We start from the raw sequence: 23038 nt of genomic DNA, 5'->3' as shown, positions 1-23038 counted from the left end.
TAAATTATCAGTTCGATTGTATTTTGTTTATTGGCGCTTGAGTTTAAATTAATAAAACTAGCATGATATCTGACTTCTGGGCATAATGCGTTTACTCCAGAGCCTTTCTGTCCAGACTTTAGAAGCGAGAATTCAATAGGATCCAGTCTAAATATTTATCGACCCGAGCGTATAGACCGGGATGGTTAGGCTCCCCACAACGCAGACCCCAGGACACAACACCGACTACTGCCCAACGTCCACTTGACATCTGGTACATTAACGGGCCTCCGCTATCGCCCTGAAACACGCAAAAACGTACCTTTAAAAAACGTAACAAGAATAACAAAAAAAATCTGTTAACCAAGTTCGCTAACTTTTTTTTAATTGCCGTCCCATGGATGTAAGCAATTCCAATTCTGCATGCAGCAGAGATGCGAATGTTGCGATAGACGTGTGGAGTAACGAGAATGGATACAATACGGAATGAATATGTTAGAGGAAGTCTGAAAGTGGCACCTATGACAGAGAAACTGAGAAGTGCGCGTTTGGGATAGTATGGACATGTGATGAGACGAAATGAAAATGAGGTTGCTAAGAGAATGTTAACTGTGAATGGATATAGAGGAAGAGGTAGACCTAAGAAGAAATGGATGGATTACGTGAAAGACGATATGGGTAAGAAGGGAGTGAGCGAAGAAATGGTATTATGATAGAAGAGTATGGAAGGAGAACACATGTTGCGCCGACCCCAGGTGACTGGGAAAAGGGCAGGATAATGATGATGATGGATGTAAGCAATTCCAGGGGAACAGCCAAGCCGCTGCCTACCGGATTTTTGTTGTGCGCTGCTATGCTTTTGCAGTGCAGTATGTTAAATCTCGTAAATTCCTATTATGTATGTATTATCAGCGATATGCTTGGATTTAGAATTTCGTAATATTCAAAGCTGTTTTTGGACTTTACCTGACAGGCATCCTTTCCGCCTTCAAGTCCACCAGCGCAGACGGTTTCGGTGAACACGGAATCGACGAACGCATCTACGCATTTCTGGTGATCCCAAACAGGTACCGACACTTCCATGAGCACGTTGCTGTGAGGACCACCGTACCACTGAGTTCCCCATCCTACAAAAATTGCGTTCTTCAGTGGATCAGCACGAAACTTAACACGTGATGACTGGTGGGTTTTTTTTATGATTGAAGGATTACTGGTGGCCCTGAGGCCTTTCCAGGAGGGAGTAGAACAATTTACAATTCAGAATTACACAACAAGGGATGCGCTCAAGAAAAAACACTGGGTACTCTGTGGCAACCACTGAGTACATTAGATTGTGTAGTTAAGGCTCTAGTACAAAATACTAAATCATGTGCCATACATTATTATTTATTATGTATGTCGCTGATAATTTGAATGTGATATTTTAAATTAAAAAAGGTATAGCTTTCTTCATGATTTATAGACACTGTGATAGAAGAAACATCTTGACTAGAACGCATCATTGCTTTCGTTATAATCTGTAAAAGGCTCACTACATCCCCTACTACTAGCTAGATAGGAATTAGGGGAACACACATCGTTAGGAAAAATAGGTGACGACACTCTGTGATCGGAGAATGATCATAGGGACATAGTGGTTTTCAAAAGGGCTAAGTATTTTCTGATTAATTAGTAAGACAGTTTTTTTGTGTTAGATCTTCTAACTTATCCATAGCTAAATATATGAAATTAGCTCAGTCGTTAGTACGAATTACAGACGCCAGCACTTTGGTATTGGTAACATTTTCTACTGATGAGTCCTGACGAAAAGTACTCCAAGTTGGTTACAATCTCGGTTATTGGATCTAGTTGATTGCGATGAAGCAGAACAATATACCATTTTACTTATTTTGGATTTTTAAAGACAAACGGGCGCACGGCCATTTGGTCATTGGAGATTGGTCATCGTCGCCATTGGACTCTTAGTAGTTGAGTCATACAACTCATTTATAGTTTTAGCAGCATTAAAAATACTTACCAATGACTGTAGCGATTTCATTAGTAAGATCCAAATCTGCAGGCGGTAGACAAATTGGCCAAACGTATGTATTAAACACAGCTGGCCTGTGGAGCTTCAGAATGGCGATGTCGTTATGATAGCTCGACAGCTCGAAGTTAGGATGCTGGATCTTCTCCACCACTTTAAAATTGTAAGAGCGGGAGTCGTTAGTGCGCTGCAGGTCGTATTCACCAAGTCGTACGTATAATTCGTCGGCGTCCCATCTGTTGAAAGAATAATCTCGTTTTCAAGGCTTACAAAGAAATGGTTGATCAAGAACAGGGCAATATTAGTCAGAGCTGTAGTTTAGGTTATTAGTTGAATCCACTAATACGAACGACCCTTTGAATTTCTCGCGACATATTCTCAGCGGATCGCGATTTCGATGTGGATTCAGCGAAGCATTGCTCTTGCTAGGTCAGAAGGTCAGATATTAAGCACACCTTCGCAGGCCGAACCTCGTACGCTCAGATTATCATCCTGCTTATTATAGTAACGAAGCAGTAATTTGTTTTGGTTCGAAGGGCAAGCTTGGTGTTATGTAATGCAATTGAGTATTTAACCTCACGTCGCCGTGAGATTAACGACAATATGGAAGAAGGGACGCAGTGACGTGCAAGTAGTTCGCAGACTGATAGGTTCGCTTATCGTGGTGCCAATAATTACAGTGGTAGTAGGATCAGTAGGATGAGGCGAGAGATGTGCTTATACGCGTCACCACACCCCGTGCCATTTAAATTTTATCTCATCCGAGGTTGTTGAGTTTTTGGTCGGTGGCGGGAGTAAAGTGATTTCCTTCTGACTTAAAGATAGTCTCGCGCTTATATCTTCTCCTTATCTCTCCTCTATCTATTTACTGTCATAATAAAGGACCTATTTAGAAAATGTTGATATAATTTTAAGACTTGTACCTTCTTGTACAATGCGCGGCCGTTAACACGTGTCGATCAGTGATGAGGACCCCACCGCAATACTGTTCGAATCCGTATGGCGTGATCGACGCCATCCATGGCCATTCACGAGGATTAGCCGGTCTGGACCCAGTGATTCTACCTTGAGCGCGAGTGCTTAGACCGCAACCTGTTAAAGTAAAAATTCAATCGTATCGGCACAACAGCGTTTAAATAATGTCATATAGGTACATATATATTCGTGACTAACGTTGATTATCTATACGTTGATATATTAAAATTGGAATGAAACAAAGGAGTTTATCATGGCCCGTACTTAAGAATTACATGAAACATCCTGAAACCTTCCACTTCTTTCGGTGCTTTTAGGCTCTTCAAGCATCGTCCTCGTTGAACTATTTGTCGTAATTGGCGAGTTTGACGAGCGAACTAACCTACACACAACCTACTGAACTTTCACAGCGGGTTGGAATTCCGATTCGGTGGTAGATTCTGGGAAGCACTACTCTTGCTAGGGTTATTGTTAACAAATTTTCTTAGGTTGAGCCCGTGAGTGAGCTCACCTATTCGTCGGTGAGTTGCTGGAATAGCCCCTAGGCTACCAGCAAATAGATAGGGGAAAACGCCGAAAATAAAACATAATGATCATAAAAACGATAGATTAAACCGTAATAATTAATTGTATGTGTACGACTCGTGAAAATCGAAGAAAATGTTAATACAGTATGTAATTTACAGCTTTTCAAGCGGTTGTTGATCATTCGTTACGCTAAGAGCTTAGTCTGCGGCATGAGGTAATATTGTCAGTACTGTCACTCTATTGCATTAAGCAGGTTAATACCGATACTACTAACTTAATTATTGATTTTAATTATTTTAATTAAATCTAGCTATTAAACGTTCACTTGATTGCTTTTATTTAAAATTAATTTCACCTCTAATCTACAATCATCTGTTGTGTTGTTAAAATCTTAAAACTTGTTGAACTATCTTGTAATAATTCATGGTGAGGATTAAAATACAATTGACGTTCACGGAATTTGTTTCTTTCTTGGGTTGTTTAGACGAGAACGATATTGCAGCCGTTTGTAATTATTTACTTGTTTGAAGTTGAGGCCTAAAGAATAAGACACCCGGTGTACTCATATCGCACAGGTAATCATTTTTGTATACGGTAAGATCAGGTGGAATGTGATCTCTGTTGTCTTCTTTTCTCGGCAGTCTTTTGGTTTTAAAACAAATAACACTCAATATTACCTCTATTTTCTGCTCTGTTTATTTTCAGCAGGATTTCGTCATCTTCGTTCTTAGGAGCGGTAGCAGGAAGATCTCCAGCCAGAGCCTCTATGCCTTCTTTAACTTCATTCTCAGGGCAGCAAACACCGATCGAACTATGAATTAGAAATAATGATAATACATATCCAAGAGAAACTTCGAGATTTTCGAGGTGATTTCCGACGTTAGAACATTTTCTCGTCTCAATTCCTTCGACTCTTAATTCCTTCGTCTTAATTGATACTTCGTGAATTTATTATCCACAATTTAAAAAAAAACCCACACAAAAAAAAAAAAATTCTACATATATGAGCATCGGATTTTGCTAGTTGACTGATTAATTCCGTGACAACAGATAAACGAACATACAGGAAGTTACAAAATATTTTGTGTATTAAAATGAACGTAGATACTAGATAATCATGAAAAATAATATAATTTTTGATGAGCGTGTGGTATTTTTGTTCACATACTAAATAGTGTTGCCTAGGGCAGATGCTTTGTTAAGTGATCGATAACATTTTGAATAACAGACACATGTACAGAAATCTATTGTCTCGTTGGAATATTGATTAGAAACTAGTTAGTATACAACGGGTCTGGGATCGATTTTCGACCGGCGTCGAAATGATTCTTAAAGATATTTTTCTTTCAAGGTCGCATGTGTTTCGACTTTCCATTATGAATGACAAAATCCTACTTTGGGATCTTTAGAAACGTTTATATACAAGTCAAGTCGGCAGTTGGCGGTTGTTGACATGAGTGTCCAGAGGCTCACTCACCACAACCGGGAGAAGTGGCGATTACTCGTGAGGCGTATAACATCTGCCCAAAGCAATGATACTAAATGACGACCACAACTGATACGACAATGAAGATATACTTGACGGCGCGTTCTGTTATGAAGAGCAGACAACAGTAGCTGCAGAGCCCATACACACAGCCCACTGAGTTTCTCGCCGGATCTTCCGGTCGCGTTTCCGATCCCGTGGTAGATTCTGCGAAGCACCGCTCTTGCTAGGGCAAATTTTAGCAATGTTCCCAGGCTAGAGCCCCGAAAACTCACCGGCTTGTTAGGTTGCGCTGGCATAGCCACTTAAGGCTTTCAGCTTAGGTACCAAAAAAAGTGACTGCGGAATTTTGGGATTGTCACTAGGCTTTGACGCAACACTGATCGCTAGTACAGCAACATCGGGCAATGGCGGTATTACGAGAAAAAAAAATCCAAATGTTGACATCGCAAACTTATACTACATGTTTGATGGAGTGTCTTCTGATAGAGATGTGATTGACTGTTGACAATACGATCGAGGATACTCATTTTGTGCAAATTACTGTTATTAACATAACGCAAAATCTAACGTTATGTTTTTATCTTCTTCTCGTGGATAATCCACGCCTGTCTGCGATCAAACATGGATCAATGATCCTTCTTTATTGAATTCATACTTATGAAAACATAGAAGAGAAACTCTGTCACGTTTTTTGATTTAGTTTTTAATAGTTGAATCTGGCGCAAGGGTATTTGTACTGGAACGTACTTACTCTGTGGTACGAAGAGCCTTTTATTTCTTTTTTATTGAAGGGAAAACTAATTTTGTACCGTTGTTTCGATAAAACGAAAGAGTGACACCAAAAAGAGACGAGTAAATACATACATCTATAGGACAATTACTTTGGTAGGTTTTTTTTGGTCCGATATCGCCAATTCATCGCCTCACCTCTTGGATTTTGAGCCCATTAAACCAAATAACCCCGTTGCCTTTCTCCGAAATCCGTTAACACAGAGCTTGGCAAAGATATGGGTCTGGAGGTCGGATTTGCATGTGGCTTAATAAAAAATGATGTCGATTGCACCTCAAGAGATGTCGAGTTGGTTGTTATAAAAGTCGCAGCCTATACTAAACGACGTATTCCACGAGGGACGGTATAAAATCCTGTACAGCAAGCACAACCAAGGCTTACAACTCAACTCAATGGACTTAGGTTTTTGCACTTAAGTCGGTATTACACACACCTATCCATTTATGGGAACAAAAACAAATTTGTACCAACCTCCTTTCGATTACACATACGTAATCCATAAAGACAAGGTAATCTTTCTTGAAGTCCTCTTGAATGCAGTGCCGGAGTTGTCTGCATCGACCTGCCTTTCCGTTTGGCAGTGTGCATGACTGGTAGGGGATGTTAGCCTGTAAGATAATGTTTTAAATAAATGTGAAGCTATAGAAGGAAGCACCAACAACCTCTTAAGGGAACAAGCAGAAAGGCTTTACTAAAATACGATGAGCCTATGGATCCTATGATGTTCCGAAAATAAAAGGTTATTATTATAATATTATTATTATTTTGTAAATAAAAAAGAAACTATAAAGATATAATTTTGTTGATAAATTACATATCCGGGCATTCCGGGATTAGGCATCCATAGGTCAGATGTGATTTACTAAGTCATGCGATGACGCATAGTATAAGGGCTGCCTCAAACCTTGAAACAATATTCTATTTCACCAGCATGGTGGTATCTGCCCGTGCAGCTTAATTTTAAAGACTCAACGTATATCCACAACCTGCGTACAAAGAATATTGCGGTATTTTGGTCAAATTGCACGCAGGGATACCAGCAGTTTGAAACGCCTTGACCTACACGACGACCTGGGCCTCGAATCAATTCGGAAATACATGAAGTTAGCGTCGGAACGGTACTGCGATAAGGCTATGCGTCATGATAATCGTTGCCGCCGTTGACTACTGCCCGAATCCTGATCATGCAGGAGCCAGTCACCGTCGACACCCTAGACACGTCCTTACGGATCCATCAGATCTAATAACCTTTGCATTAGACGCCTTCAGCTCTAATACTAGGAGCAGGCTTAGGGACCCCGGTAACCGTACTCGTCGAACTCGACAAAGAGGTCGACGTGCAATCTAACACATGCATCAGCCCGCTGAGTTTCTCGCCGGGTCTTCTTAGCGGGTCGCGATTCCGATCCGGTAGTAGATTCATTCGCGAAGTAGTTGCTCTTGAGTTGTTATGTCTCCTTCGGAGGCGCTCGGTCAGCTGTTAGCAAATCCCACCCCTCCTGGCTGAGCCTTTGCTCGCCCACCTGTCCTGGTGAAACTGGAAAGGCCTTCGGGCCACCAGTAATCTTTCAATACTAAAAAAAAAAGCCTTGTGGTGACCGGTAAAATCGTGGGAAAAAGGCCTAGGGGTAGAGGTCCCAAACGATGGTCGGACCAAATAGCGGAGGAACTGAAAATACCTGTCAGCGACGCACTCCACCAAGCTACAGAACGGGATCGACGGAATAGCTAGTTGACGGAATCCGACGGGGTCGCGATCCTCAGCAATGAGGAACCGATTGAAGACAGAGAGAGCTTAACTTTACCAGCAGAAGGAGGTGCAAGAATCGCCAACATGTGAATGTAATTATCCATTTGAAACAAAAACATGAAATGCTTGTAGTAAAATCGTATAGACGTGGAAATTACTTGTTCAGCGTCATTAGTTCACTAATATATCATTTACATGGTCGTGATTGAATTAAGCAGTTAGCATAGCATTAACATTAAGCGTAGCATTATTTAGTTTATCATTTAATTATTATACTATTAGTTTCGCGGGATCAGACCAAGTACAGTGTTGTAACATAAAACTGGGTTGCGTGTAAAAATTCTTTTCAGTAACATTTCTCATGTTCGGACAGACTTTTTTTGTAAACCTCAATGGTTGTATGCTATGCATAAATAGGAAGGATGGTGGAATTTATTACTGTGCTCTCCCATTAAACTCTGTCACCAGTAAGTACGGGTCTGCGTTTTTTTATTGCACTTTGTAGGCAGACGAGCATATGGCCCACCGGATGGTGAGTGGTTACTGTCGCCCATGGACTTCAGCAATGACCGGGGGAAGAGCTAAGTCGCTGCTGGTATAATATTTATATGTGCTGGTCTAATATTTAGACAAGGCTGCTACTCTTTCTCCCGTTAACCTTACGGGGCTCATGGGGTTCCTATTTTAAGGCAAGTGACACCTATTTTCAGCTAATTATATTGTACCTAATATTTGTCTTTAATGTCACTAATCTGAGTCAAATCGTTTTAGGATTTACTACCATTTTTATGATTAGTGCATTAATTGTTAATAGAATATTTTTTTGTTGATTAATAATACATATGCATGCTGTGTTGGCATTGTTTACGACCATGGGCGAGGGTGATCACCACCAGGAGTGCCGTATGGTCGGCTGCCAACCAAAGCATTTTTACTGGTGGTAGGACCTCTTGTGGATCAGCGCGGGTAGGTACCACCACCCTGCCTATTTCTGCCGTGAAGCAGTAATGCGTTTTGGTTTGAAGGGTGGGGCAGCCGTTGTAACTATACTTGAGACCTTAGAACTTATATCTCAAGATGGGTGGCGCATTTATGTTGAAGATGTCTATGGGCTCCAGTAACCACTTAACACCAGGCTGTGAGCTCGTCCACCGATCTAAGCAATAAAAAAAGGCACTAAAGAGAATGATATAAAGAGTACCTGGTTAGTGTTTAGCTGGATGAATCGCTTAGTTCTTCCGCTTCCGATGTGCAGCCCTCCATTTTCTATCACATCTCGCCATGCCGGGTCCGTCAACTCAGCTACAATAAGTTTGGTAAATAAAATCACCAAGAAGTCCAAAGAATCAAAAAGGTCTTGCACCTTTCGTTTAAGAGGAAATTTAATTGAAATAAATATGAATTTTATTCTTTTCTTTTTCTAGACAACTTATTTTAAAACCTTTTTGGTTTGGTAAAATGTTGTATTTGCTCATGTGTGAGGTTAATTGAATTTGCTACTGGCATACCGTCACTCACCTTGAGATATTCGGTTGTAGTTCGCATTCGAGAATATCACCACCATGGTCGGATGATGGAAAGATGAAATAGAGCTAACCCGGTTTATATTCCTATTTCTTTAATAATCAAACAGGTTTCAAAACCTTTGTTAACATTTACTGCTGCAGCTATGAGATGTAATAGTAATTAAAAAAAAAACGTATTTGTTATTTTAACGAACAATACGAACGAAAAATATAAAAGAAAAAGCAGTACATGGACCTACATTTTTATCTAGTCATGGAAATCCAATATTATTGTGTTTAGGTATGTAAGATTGGTAAGAAGGGAACATAATATGAAAAGAGTGGGGAACAGAGCCTTAAAGTGTGAGTGACAGAATACGGTAAGAGCGGGAAAAAGAATGACAGACAAAAGCAAGATGGCGAAGACGATTGAATGAGCAAGGCGTAAAAAAGATGTAATATTTCATCCCATATCATCTCATCTCATTTCATTTAATTTCACCAGTTGATTAATGTCTCAAATTAATCATCTTCATTTCATTTCACTCCACTTTGTAATTTTTCATAAAAATAAGAATATAAATTAAAATAAGACATGACTTAAAGATCTTAGTTACCAGGTCATAAAATCTTTTTAAAAAAAAGTAAAAAAGATGTCAGTTATCTTTTAATAACAGAGAAGGTTTTGGAAGAGAGCAATATTAGTGCAACGGTGAAATAGTTTTATTTAATGCGCCACGATCCTAATTCTACATGTATAAAAATAAATTCATTAAAATTAACTCACAAAAATCGCCATCCGCTTTAACAAAAGCCACAGTCAAGAGCAACAGTAACACTCGTACCATTGTCGACTGCAAAACGATACTGGCAAAACTGTGATTTACTCCAGGAGGTGCCGGATACGAGAAATGATAATGCCGTACTGAATAATCCACAGGATGCCGCAGACTGATAACAGTTTTAATATGTGCGCGCAAATATAGGAACCCGCATTCAGGAGCGGTGTATTTTTTTTTTGTTTTTTGATAATTTTTAATTTACAAGGCCTCTCGCTGTCGTTTGAGAGACAGTTATTAGCGTTGTTTATTACGTAATGTAATCTACCCTTGGTGATAATGTGAATGCCACTATGCCTTTGAGATATGACGTAGAAGGCTTTGGTATGCTAGAACGCCTATCGCACCATTAGAACCGCATCGCATGACTACTTCACGGCAGAATAGATTCGTCTTCGTCATGATAATCACCTTATCGTTGCCGCCGCTAACTACTCTCCGAATCCTGATCACGCAGGAGCCAGTTACCGTCGACGCCCTAGACACGTCCTTACGGATCCATCAGATCCAATTACCATTTCATTAGACGCCTTCAGCTCTAATACTAGGAGCAGGCTTAGGGACCCTGGTAACCGCACGCGTCGAACTCGACAAAGAGGTCGACGTGCAACCTAACCCATGCATCAGCCCGTTGAGTTTCTCGCCGGATCTTAGATTCATTCGCGAAGCAGTTGCTCTTGAGTTGTTAGGTCTCTTTCGAAGGCGTGCGGGCAGCTGTTAGCAAATCTCACCCCTCCTGGCTGAGCCTTTGCTCGCCCACCTGTCCTGGTGAAACTGGAAAGGTCTCCGGGCCACCAGTAATCCTTCAATCATAAAAAAAAAAGATTCGTCTTAGGCGTTTTACCTAATATGGGTACACTAGGCATCTTATAGATTCCTAACTTCCTCTTCGACTTCAGGAAAATCACCCGGAATCACTTAATACCAGACGTAAACTCATTCATCCATGTATGAGATAAAAAAATAACTTAATTTTAAGCCCATAAGACCGAAACAGAGATCTATCTTTAAGATCTATCGGTATGAAGAGGAGTGGCACTTGTTTTTGAAAAAATAAAGACAATATAAACTTTGAGAGATTTTGATGGCTTTTGAGTGACTATGAAGTTTTAGCGCTTTCTGTTTCGTAAATTTCTTATCTCAACAATATACAAATAAGTGATGATGATACAAATAAGTTCATTAAAACTTTATAAAAGCTTATCCGCACTCCCTCTCCATTTTGAATAATGCGAGTGTCGTGTTGGCAACCTCAGACTACCATCAAATTTTACAATCTCAATCTTCACGACGACCTGAGTAATGGTAGCTTAAGTAGCTTTTTGCAACAGCTACAAATCGCTGCAAACCATCATAGAGCTTCTTACTGGTGGTAGGACCTCTTGTGAATCCGTACACGGGTAGGTACCACCACCCTGCCCATTTCTGCCGTGAAGCAGTAATGCGTTTCGGTTTGAAGGGTGGGGCAGTCGTTGTAACTAACCATACTTGAGAACTTAGAACTTATCATCTCAAGGTGTGTGGCGCATTTACGTTGTAGATGTCTATGGGTTCCAGTAACCACTTAACACTAGGTGGGCTGTGAGCTCGTCCACCCATCTGAGCAATAAAAAATAAAAATAATATAGACCGTTTACGTATCAGGAGGATACGCTAGTGAGCTATTTACGGCTAGTTGGCATACTATTAAGTGGTTACTGTGGTCCGTAAATATCACAACGTGAATGCCACCGCTCACCTTGGGACATGAAGTCGAAGCCTCTATTGTATCCTTCAAACTTCAAACCGAAACGCAGATGCTTCATGGCGGCAACTTGATGGTACAGGTTCAAATGTATTGTTAATGTTCAAATGTATTGTAACCCTACAGGGTTCGGGATAAATAAAATTTCATAAAAATACAACTTAAAAACTGTATTCAACACTTAAAACACTTAACAAACACTTTAAAACCCTCAATTCGCTTGTTCCGCTTCGCTTCAGGTGATCCGTTCGCTGTTTCGCTTCGAGTAGTTCCGATTATTGACTGACTGCGTGCCATCCCTACAACGCTTTTATAGTCGATACCTCATCCCTAGAATTATCGAGAATATTCCACACGTCTCTAGTAGTAGTTTCCGCTATCTGACAATAGATGGCGTTGTACTTCTCGAAAGTCCTATGTGCTACTAGATCCTTCTATATTCGTTCGACTATTCGGCGATAGATGGCGTTACTCTTACCGGCGTAACACTGCCCCCTCCTTAGATCCGCTCATAATATCAACACACAAAATGTTCTTTAGGACTTGTTCATAAATTTAAGAAAACAAAAGAATAATTATCTAATGAGCTGTGTGTCTAGAACGAATCGTTCGCTTCCGATGCATTCATTTTATTACTGTTAATCCTTGTTCAGGAGATTATTTTTGTTTTACTTAACAAATGGGATCTAGCGTTGAACAAATGTATACCAGAATAAATAAATAAATAAATATTTACTAACAATCACGCCACGTTAACTGGTCCCGTGATAAGTTCGAAAAGAACTTGTGTTACAGGTACCAGATAACGGAAATAAATGTAAGATTTTTTATTATACACATACATACCTAGTCAGGTCATAAATTCTGTCACATGTTTAATGTAAAATAATTGAAACAAGTTTATTCATTATGTAACCATTCATATACCAAAATTAACTTAACAAAACATAGATTCTTATGACACTCAAAGTTTAATACAAAGTTTAAACACTTCAAAGTTTATTCAAAATGACCTCCGTGATTTTGAATACAGGCCTTCAATCTGCGCGGCCAGTCGTCTATCGCAGCACGAACGAGGTCCATGTCAATATCGGCGGCTGCCTTAATCAAGGATGTCTTGAGTGACTCCAAATTGGGATGAGGCTTTGAGCACGCCTTTTCCTCCAAGTGTTGCCATGTCTTGTAATCTAACGGATTCAAATCTGGACTGGAGGAGGGCCAGTCTTCGTGTCGGATGAAGTCGATTTCACGCGCCGCCAGCCAGTCTTGTGTGCTCTTCGCTCTATGAGCTGGCGCCGAATCTTGTTGGAATACCCAGTGCCTGTTATTGAACATGGTATGAGAAACAGGTTCCACAAGGTTCGTCAGGACTGTATTTTGATACACAACTACATTCGTTTTTACACCTTTCTCACAAAAATGTACCTCTGTTAAGCCCCAATAAGAAACTCCCAACCATACCATGAGCGAGGATGGAAAATGACCTCGTTGGACACGCGGAATACGGTTGCTCGCTTCTTCACTACTGTGTGCGTACACCTTATTATTTTGTTTGTTGTAGCTCTTTTCTACGGTAAAAATTTTTTCATCCGAAAAAAGAATTTCCCGATATTTTTTTCCCGCGTACCGCTTCAACAAAGCGCGCCATCTCTTCAGTCTCAGGTCCATTAGACGAGCATTCAAACGATGTCCTGTTTTTCTTCGATATGCCCGAAGCCCTAAGTCTTCATTTAACACCCTTTTCACCGTGGTTCTGCTTAACCCCATCTGAAGGGCCAATAGTTTCTGCTTACGTTTGGGATTTCTTTGAATTCGCGCCTTCACAGCTTTTATCACTGCTGGAGTCCTAACAGACCGAGGGCGACCACTTCTTGACCTGTCATCTACACTAGAGTCTTCATTGTATCGTTTGATGGTACGATAAACGAATCTTTTGGTTATATTCAAATTTTTCAGTATGTTAAAAATTTGAATTGGCGCGTAACCGCAACGATGCAACGCAATAACTGCAACACGGTCTTCTTTAATTTCATATTTAAAAATGAGTAAAATTCTAAAAGTATACATTTTTATTTTCATGAACAATTCGAAATTCGAATTAAATAAACTTTTTTGTGGCCAGCATTCTAAAAGAGTTTTTACTGTGTGACAATACTTATGACCTGACTAGTTATATTTAATATACATCCATAACCCTGGAAAAGACATTTATATTTACCATACAAATATCTTCCCTTGGCGAGATTCGAACCCGCGACCCCCTTGTGTAGTGACGTCACTTACCACTACACCAGACGGCCAGAATGTAGAAAGCAAGTTCGTTTGTTTTACCGATTCTTCTCAATATTAGCACTCACTTCCTGGAAACGTTATAGAGTTATAGAAGTTACAGAACAGAACAGAATAGTTATAGAGTTAATATTCACTCTAAGAACTACGTACGGTGTCATTTAGGTTGTCTTGCATAAGCAATGAATTTATAATTGTATCTCTATATGCAATAGTATAATAGCCGGCAAACTTCTTGAGCATTTGTTGACGTAGTGGGGGTAAGTTTGCGCATGGTACACTCACGTGCAAAAACATTATTTACTCTGCGTCATAATGCAATTAAATTATTAAAATCAACATATGTATTTATTTATATATTTATTAGAACATCAACAAAAAATATAGGTTAATAATTGTAATAATTTAATCTTGGGGTAAAATAGATATTCCTTCTATTAAGTCAAAACTAGAGCTGTTGCCAGGTCTTCGTTCAGTTGAAGCGAAGCTGGTATTTGTATTTTTTTTTCGTTATCATAATCTTGACCATCCTCATCATCACTGTTTTCATCACCCGAGTCGCCATCATCGTGATGAGTCAACATAGGGCTCATCGGTGTAGTTTACAACTCGGTCGGTTCGATCTTCTTTTTTGTCTATAATTAATTATTTTTTGAAGATATTCGATTCGTAGTAATCGAATGTTACTTTTTTCAATTACCAACTTCCGATTATATTCTGTTTTTTTTTTTCCATCTGAAGCCTAGCTCTTTCATAATTCGTAGTAAACTTCATTCCGAGCCATTAAAATGTATATCTTCTTTAAATTTTTCGAAGCCTTTCTACGGTACGGAGTTTCGCTGCTTGTTATGTAGTTATTATGATTACATCTTTTTATTACAGATTGAACGAAACTATCCATTCCGGTAACTTTCTTCTTCCCTGATCTTTTCTTACCCGGAGTCCCAAACACGGCGAGCAAGCCAGAGCCTTTAGCTTCGTTAATAATGCACCTAACAGTACTCACGGATGTTTTTGTTGCTTCCGAAGTCTGTTTTACTTTTTCCATATCATTCTTCCCCTGTTTTATAATGAAGCAATATACGTTGTACACAATTTTTCTACCCTTTCTTTTGAATACTACACCAGTTTGTCGCGGCATAGTGTATTTTTTATAAAAAATCAACAAACACTCAACAAATAGCAATGGCAACAAAGTCAACAAGCAATTATAACAAATAACTTAACGATTAATAACGATAGACTTTTCACTGTACGCAAGCGTACTTTTGAGAGCAAGCGGAAAGAGGGTGCGGTGCGGGACGCAAGGTTCGACTGATCTACCAATAACGTGCTCGATACGATTTCCCCTGCCGTCGCGCCTCACCCTCACCACCAAAGTGATCTAAAATTCGGTTCTGCGCAGTCAAGGTCATTTGCTCAAGATGTTTGCCGGTTACTATAAAGGACATAAATTACTAAATGTAGTAGCTACACTATAGCTGTGTCTTATTCGATACGAATAAAAACTCCTTCATTTATCATTTCTTGTAAATGTATCCTTTAAAATGTTCAACTGTTTATTTAATGCGGTGATAATTATTCAGATTGACGTGTTAATTAAAATTATTTTGTGATTGGTGCATTCACGCTGTAACGTTTTAAATTCGATACTCATTTACGAGAATATAAGAATTTTAAATTTAAGTTAGTGCTCATTTTGAACCGGTTATCTGATTGCTGGATATCTTTGGAAAGCACTTCATTAAAATTTGTAGCGATACTGGTAATTAAGAGATTCCTTAGCAAGAAATTTTACTGATATTGATATTACGAGTATGCCCTGATTCCCATACTTTAGAATAATATAAGATTGTGCTGAATTGTAACAATCTTATCCGTTGGTCGGAGAATAACGTGTATTTTTGTAATATAAGTTAATATATATTAATTAATACGTGGAGCAAAAACTTTGTACCTCTTTTTACGAAAATTTGCGCGAATGGAGGAGTATGAAATTTTCCACACTTAAAGAGAATGTAGAGAGGAGTACATGATGCTAATATATTGAAAAAATTATGCATTATACATTAAATCAATAAAAAATATATTACGCACACTACCATGTATTTGCATACACACACGTATACATACTCTTTGTTTATTGTCAAACTTTTGTTATTGCTTAAAGTCTATGGTCAAATTGAGAATAGGTTAACATTGTTTATCTTTAATATTATTTGTCTATAGTGTAGTGTTGACGAAATCTGTGATTATAGAAGTACTTTGACAATAGAACCTTAATAATGTTCACCCTTATAATTTGGAATAATTATAGTCGAATTTCGACTATTGCGGGCTCACTAGTATAAGTTAAAGCAGAATTACTTAAGTTAGAAATGACGTAGTAAAGAAGAAGGCAATGATTTCGTATAATTTATTTATTTATTGCCTTTGTAGGCAGACGAGCATACGGACCACCTGATGGTGAGTGGTTACCGTCGCCCATGGACATCGGCACTGCTAGGGGCAGAGCCAAGCCGCTACCTACGGTTAATTTGCGAACATCAAAATATTCAATCGGTGCTAGGAGGTCAGATTGTCATAGTTTAGTTAAAATCGAAAACGGGAGCACAGGGCGTGTCAGCAATTAAAATACTTGGTTCATTAATGAATAAGTCGGTCGGCGCCGGCGCAAGCCTCAGGACACGCAGGACCTACTCAACAATTTGTTGCTTCCTATTTAAGGTGATCGGGTGTTTGTCAATAGGGACGTGCTCGGAAAGATTTTGTCAATTTATTTGTAGCAGTGATGTTTGAGACAGCATTAATGTAGTTTAATAACATATATTATGTATGTAATGTTTTGACAGCAAATCTTATGATTTACCACGATTGTAATTATTGAACATATTTTCTGATGTTTATTAAATACGCATAGCAATAAAGAATTCGGCAAACGTGTGACGTTGATAATTTACCTATCTCTCTCACCATCAAATGTACATACAGTCAAACCTGGATAAGCGAGAGTTCAAGGGAGCACAATCTCATTCTCGCTTATAGAGGTTTCTCACTAACCCGAGTTTCTCGCTAATGCTCCCTCTGAATTTCATTTCGGGATTTTCCGGATTCAAACGCATTAACTATTTTATGTTTATCACTTAATGACAGTACTTTAATTTTCCGTTTTGACATGATGCAGAACAGAACTTTCCTTCGCAATTGATTAATGATAAACTGAGTAAGTCCGACAAACAGGACGGTACACAGGGACAGGTGTCCATTCGAAAAGAATGCGATAAAATAACAACGTTATTTAGTTCCACGAAATAGAATAGGCTCAATATTGACGAGAAAACAATACAAAAACGATGGTAGGAAGTTCCACGAAAGCTAAGAATGAGTCATAAAATAGCAGATGTTAAATTTGTAATTTGTTTTGTCATTTGTTCCTTCTAAATAATACAAATAAATAAAGCTCGACTGTCGCTTATAGAGGTATAGATAAGTAGCAGTCTCACTTACGGAGGTCCATGAGGGAAAAACGACTCTCTCTTACAGAGGTTTCTGTTTCTCGCTAATAGAGGTTTTGGGAGCTTAAAATGTCGGGTCCTGGCTATTACTCTCACTTATAGAGTTTTCTCACTTATCCAGTTCTCACTTACCCAGGTTTGACTGTATCTCTCTATACACTGAATATTGACAGATATAGTTGAAATCAGAGGAAATGTTGAATGAATGAAAGTTGAAATCAGAGCAAGTAAAGCAAATTAAACGAGGACCAAATTGAAATTACTTATCGCAAATTTTTTTAAGTAGAATATGTTATCAATATATCTATATAATATATATTGAAGCGCTGGGGCTCAGGATAAATAAAATGTCACCAAAGTACAACTAAAAAACTGTATTCAACACTTAGAACACTTAAACACTTCACAAACACTTTAAAATTCTCAATTCGCTTGTGCTTCAGGTGATCCGTTCGCTGTTTCGCTTCGAGTAGTTCCGATTACTGACTGACTGCGTGCCATCTCTACAACGCTTTTATAGTCATCCCTAGAATTATCGAGAATATTCTACACGTCTCTAGTAGTCGTTTCCGCTATCTGTCAATAGATGGCGTTGTAATTCTGGGTACTACTAGATATTTCGATATTCATTCGACTATTCGGCGATAGACGGCGCTACCTTTACCGGCGTAACGATATTTACCATTTTAAACTGATTACAATTTTTCATAATAATTTAGGTAATTATTTACTTTCATGACACAATTTTTGTCAGCCTAGAATCAGTGTAGTCTAGGCAGTTTGCCTAGAATCGCCTAATGATTTTCGTAAAAGAAAAATACACATAAATAAAAGACAACTGTCACAAAGTTTATAAATATAGTAATGTAATAGTACACAATTATTCGAGCGTGTAGCCCTATAAGGTTGTAAGTAATTGATATTTTAAAATAATACAAGCCTCATTTATCCTTGGTAGGTGCAGCAGTAGGTTATTCGATAACTAGTGAAGGGAGTGCGTAGGCCGCGTTTTCTGTTGCCTTCGGAATTGCACAGGTCGGTATCGGCGCCTATTATATTAAGAAACCACCCATCACTAGGTAATAATGTTTAATAAATCACAGCAAACAGAAAACATAGTGTTTCCGATGTTTAGATTTTTTTTAAAATTTTAGGTATTTCAATTTGGAATCTGAAACTGTTGATCACTGTTCAATGATAGATGAGAAATGTTCTTAACTAGCACGTAATGGAAAGAGGTTGTAATTGTAAACCTGTAATACTTTTGTAATTATATTGTTAAGATTTTTTTTTTTTTTTTTTATATTGCTTAGATGGGTGGACGAGCTCACAGCCCACCTGGTGTTAAGTGGTTACTGGAGCCCATAGACATCTACAACGTAAATGCGCCACCCACCTTGAGATATAAGTTCTAAGGTCTCAGTATAGTGACAACGGCTACCCCACCCTTCGAACCGAAACGCATTACTGCTTCACGGCGGAAATAGGCGGGGTGGTGGTACCTACCCGTGCGGACTCCCAAGAGGTCCTACCACCAGTGATTACGCAAATTATAATTTTGCGGGTTTGATTTTTATTACACGATGTTATTCCTTCACCGTGGAAGTCAATCGTGAACATTTGTTGAGTACGTATTTCATTAGAAAAATTGGTACCCGCCTGCGGGATTCGAACACCGGTGCATCGCTACACACGAATGCACCGGACGTCTTATCCTTTAGGCCACGACGACTTTTTTTTTAGGCCACGACGACTTTTTAATAGATATAATTGGGTAACTATTAGCGCTATAACACATGGCCGAATTTCGATTTTTTCTGACATAAAGGAATCGTGGGTTGCTTTTGGGATCGTTTATAATGTACCTAATTGAAATTTTCACCACGTGTACTTAGGTATACGCGTGAAGCGCGGTAAATCCTCCGGTCACCGTCCTCGCCGAACCTGTCGCTCACGACGAAGAGCTCGTCGAGTAAATTAACCCATAGCCCATTCAGTTTCTCGCCGGATCTTCTCGGTGGGTTGCGTTTCCGATCCGGTGGTAGATTCTGCGAAGCACTACTCTTGCTAGGGCCAGTGTTAGCAACACACCTGGTTGGAGCCCTGTGAGCTCACCTACACGTCGAGAAGAAGCTGAAATAGCCTCTCAAAGCTATCAGCATAAGTAGAGAAAAGAAAAGCGGTAAATCCAGAAATTAGGTGTCCATAGTGAAATGCAGCTTTGAAATCTTGTTAGAAGACAAGTCGTTTTAGAATGCTTCTTGCAAAATTGTTGATTATAAAAGTAGAGTGGATTTCTAAGATTACTTCGAGCGAACAGGATCGCGCTGACCTGATCGAGACGTCAAGCATATTTAAAATATATATCCGCTTGAATATTTTATCTGTTTGTTTTAATAAATTAGGACTTGTAATGTTCCAGTTTCCAATGCGAATTAAATAGAAATAGTTGTAACTTAAACTTATAAAAAAAACTGTTATTAATTGATACCATTTGTTGATGTAGTTATTTCTGACTCAAAATTGTTATACGTTAGGGGATAGCCACTGTTTCATTGCTAATGACACTTGAATGTTATTTTTCAAGGTGAGCAGCGGAATTCGGGTAGTCATTTCAATAGCTTTCGGTGGATTTTTTTTCCCTCCTAATCCTTGGTCGCCTAAGGGGCTATTGTCAAAGCGCGCGGACAGGACGATTGACGCACTTAGCATAAGGTGCGCATTCATCTGCCTACATAAGGCGATTTAAATAACAGGATTAAAATTTCAAGAACTATTATAAGCATCATTGTCAATGTCATTAATCACCAGCATTCATTAAGCCTATAGGATTATTTAGATGCTTATTTCGTGGCGACATCATAAAACCACGAATAGAAACATCTTTATATATATATGACTCGATGGTGCTGTAGTTGACACTCCCGACTGCGGTTTGAGGGTCGTGAGCTCGATTCCCACATGGGGCAAAGATTCGTGTGATGAATAGGTTAGGTTTTTTTTCTTTAGTAGTTTTCTTTAGCTGTTTCCTTTCTATATATGCTTTTATTTAATCGTAACTATCTATATCGGTCGCTAGTTCTCATATTCATTATAAGCGTGATAACCTGAGTATTATATGGTATTCGGTCAACATAATTCATCATAATACTCGAACGTGAATTATTTATAATATCGGCCAGTCATCGCAGACATAAAACCTGTTGTCTATTAATAGACGACGATGTTTATGGACAAGCCTATTCAGAATTTCATGAATAATCAAGCGATCTTATTTCGTTAGTGTTTTAGAGGTAGTTTGAAACTGGCATTCATGAAGGTTATATGGAACGTTCAAAAAATATGAATTTCTCGAAAATTCGACAATTCGACAATTCGCGTGTACGGATTGAAACTGTATCAGTATGCTTAGTGCGAGTTTAAAAAATCATATCGAATGACTCGAATCGAGTGTACTTTCTTCACTCCAGGTAGGTACGAAAGTCCGTTGAAGCGAAATGAAAATTGTGAAACATAAACATTTATAAATCAATTAATTTTTTTATTTATAAATTAATACAAAGGCGGAGAGGTGTTGATTACTTTTTAAGCCATTGCATAGATTTTATCGCGGGCCTTGAGCGCGGCGACCGAATCATGAATTTCCGTAACGAAAAAAACCTTACACCCCTCACTCCGCCTACCATGTAGCTCACGTTCAACACATTTACACGTTGCGCTTGTGTAGTGTTTGTGAATAAGCGCGTGGCGTGACGTCACAATGCATGCGCATCATGAAAAGTCTGCCCATCTCTCTCTCGCGTGGTCTAGCTTATGATTGTGAAGGGGACAGTTAAGGTTTTGCTTTTATTAATGTTTAATATAGCGTGGTCTTGTTTTATTATTGTTTTAATATTAAATTATCATTGTTTAATTATAATTGCATAAGTTGATAAAAAATACTATGCAATAGCTTTACCGCGGCAGTTCCCGAGTGCCACACGTTATTTTTTCTTTTTCTTTATCATGCAATCAGTCGCGTAGACCATAGGCAGATGAAATGTAGGTGAGATTTGAAATGGTTGTGGTATAGGGTGTTAGGAAACACCCACTCACCACTCAGGAACCCACTCTTATTTTTATGTAGTGACCCAGTCAGGATGACTATTCTTATCAATCATTTACTTAATATAAATGTACATGAAAGATGATGCTTTATGTAGTGAATACTCGTAGTTCGGGATAAGATATATTGTTTGCGAACGAAGCGAAGGCTAAAAAATTGTCTATATGTATATACTATGGGTAATTATAATACGTTGGAACATAAGTGGCTTAAGCGAAACTATTTTAATAGTATACTCTTACTGCGGCTTTAACGTTGATTTTATCTTGGCTGTCTTCATTCATACAACATATTTATATGTACATACTAGGGTATGTGAGTTTAAAGGATGGGGCAGACGTGATAAAAACAGTTGAAGCTTCGACCTCATGCCTCAAGGTGGGTGGTACTCACGATGTGATATCCATGGGCTGCGCAGCCACTTAACAGCAAGCGGGCCGTGAGCTAGTTCACCCATCAATCGAATAAAATACTAGTAAATAAATGATAACTTTCACGAATGGAATGTGTTAGTCTGATGAGTTTTTAAAAATACAATTCTTCACTTATTCGTCCATTATAGGGGCAATAAAAATAGCGATGTGCCTCATTCGCGACTCGGCTACAGGTTTTTCTCTAAACCAGTATAGGCAGACTGACTTAGTGCGAATCCTGCACAAATCACACGCGCGAACCAGGGCTGTCACAGTGCGAGTTAAATTAATATCTTTATATACATATTTCTTCTGTGCGTGCGTTTGTCACTGAACTCCTCTTAAGCGGCTGGACCGATTTTAATGAAATTTTCTGTGTACCTTCAGGTGGATTCGAGAATGGTTTAGATTTACAAATCAGCCCGGCAGATGGCGCTGCAGTCGGTATCTAGGTTATGTATCTGTCCTAGAAATAATTTATATGGCGAAACAATGCTTGCCGGGCCAGCTAGTAATATTATAATACACTAGTGAAAAATGGGCACGTTCGCTGTGAGTTACAAAAAAAATAAAGAACTCAACAACTTCTTACTCATCTACCTATTTGTACATTGATGGAACAATGAAAAAAAAGATGTGTGGAGTCGTGGGACACCGGATAGGAACGAAGCTCCATATAAAAAAAAAAAAAAGAATTACGAGAAAAAAATCGCGCGGTGAAATATCGCTGTACGGAAAACAAGGCCTTATTCCACGGACTTTTTCTTACGGTTTTTACTATCACATTTTTTCAGTTCGGTCGCGCAGCAAAATTTATTGCTTAGATGGGTGGACGAGCTCACACAGCCCACCTGGTGTTAAGTGGTTACTGGAGCCCATAGACATCCACAACGTAAATGCGCCACCCACCTTGAGATATAAGTTCTAAGGTCTCAAGTATAGTTACAACGGCTGCCCCATCCTTCAAACCGAAACGCATTACTGCTTCACGGCAGAAATAGGCAGGGTGGTGGTACCCACCCGCGCGGACTCACAAGAGGTCCTACCACCAGTAATTACGCAAATTATAATTTTGCGGGTTTCATTTTTAT

The 23038-nt window shown here is 39.0% G+C and overlaps 1 protein-coding gene and 1 non-coding gene across 2 annotated transcripts; one reads left to right on the top strand and one right to left on the bottom strand.

Annotated features, from left to right (window-relative positions):
* Position 1: 1 nt before the first annotated feature.
* On the bottom strand, positions 2–9895 carry CLIP3 (clip domain serine protease 3). Its single transcript, NM_001046950.1, is given in 8 exon segments — positions 2–280; positions 946–1106; positions 1997–2241; positions 2929–3097; positions 4186–4319; positions 6259–6395; positions 8739–8839; positions 9830–9895. Coding segments are annotated over 8 exon segments (1170 nt in total). The 5' UTR covers positions 9891–9895; the 3' UTR covers positions 2–118.
* Positions 3175–3285, top strand: LOC119628775 (U6 spliceosomal RNA). The gene has a single exon (XR_005244916.1). It is a non-coding gene; the product is annotated as a U6 spliceosomal RNA (small nuclear RNA).
* Positions 9896–23038: the final 13143 nt, after the last annotated feature.

Source organism: Bombyx mori, chromosome 7, assembly GCF_030269925.1.
Source record: "Bombyx mori chromosome 7, ASM3026992v2".
Taxonomy (NCBI): domain Eukaryota; kingdom Metazoa; phylum Arthropoda; class Insecta; order Lepidoptera; family Bombycidae; genus Bombyx; species Bombyx mori.
Note: the sequence above shows the minus strand (reverse complement) of the source record. Positions and strands in the feature narration are given on the sequence as shown.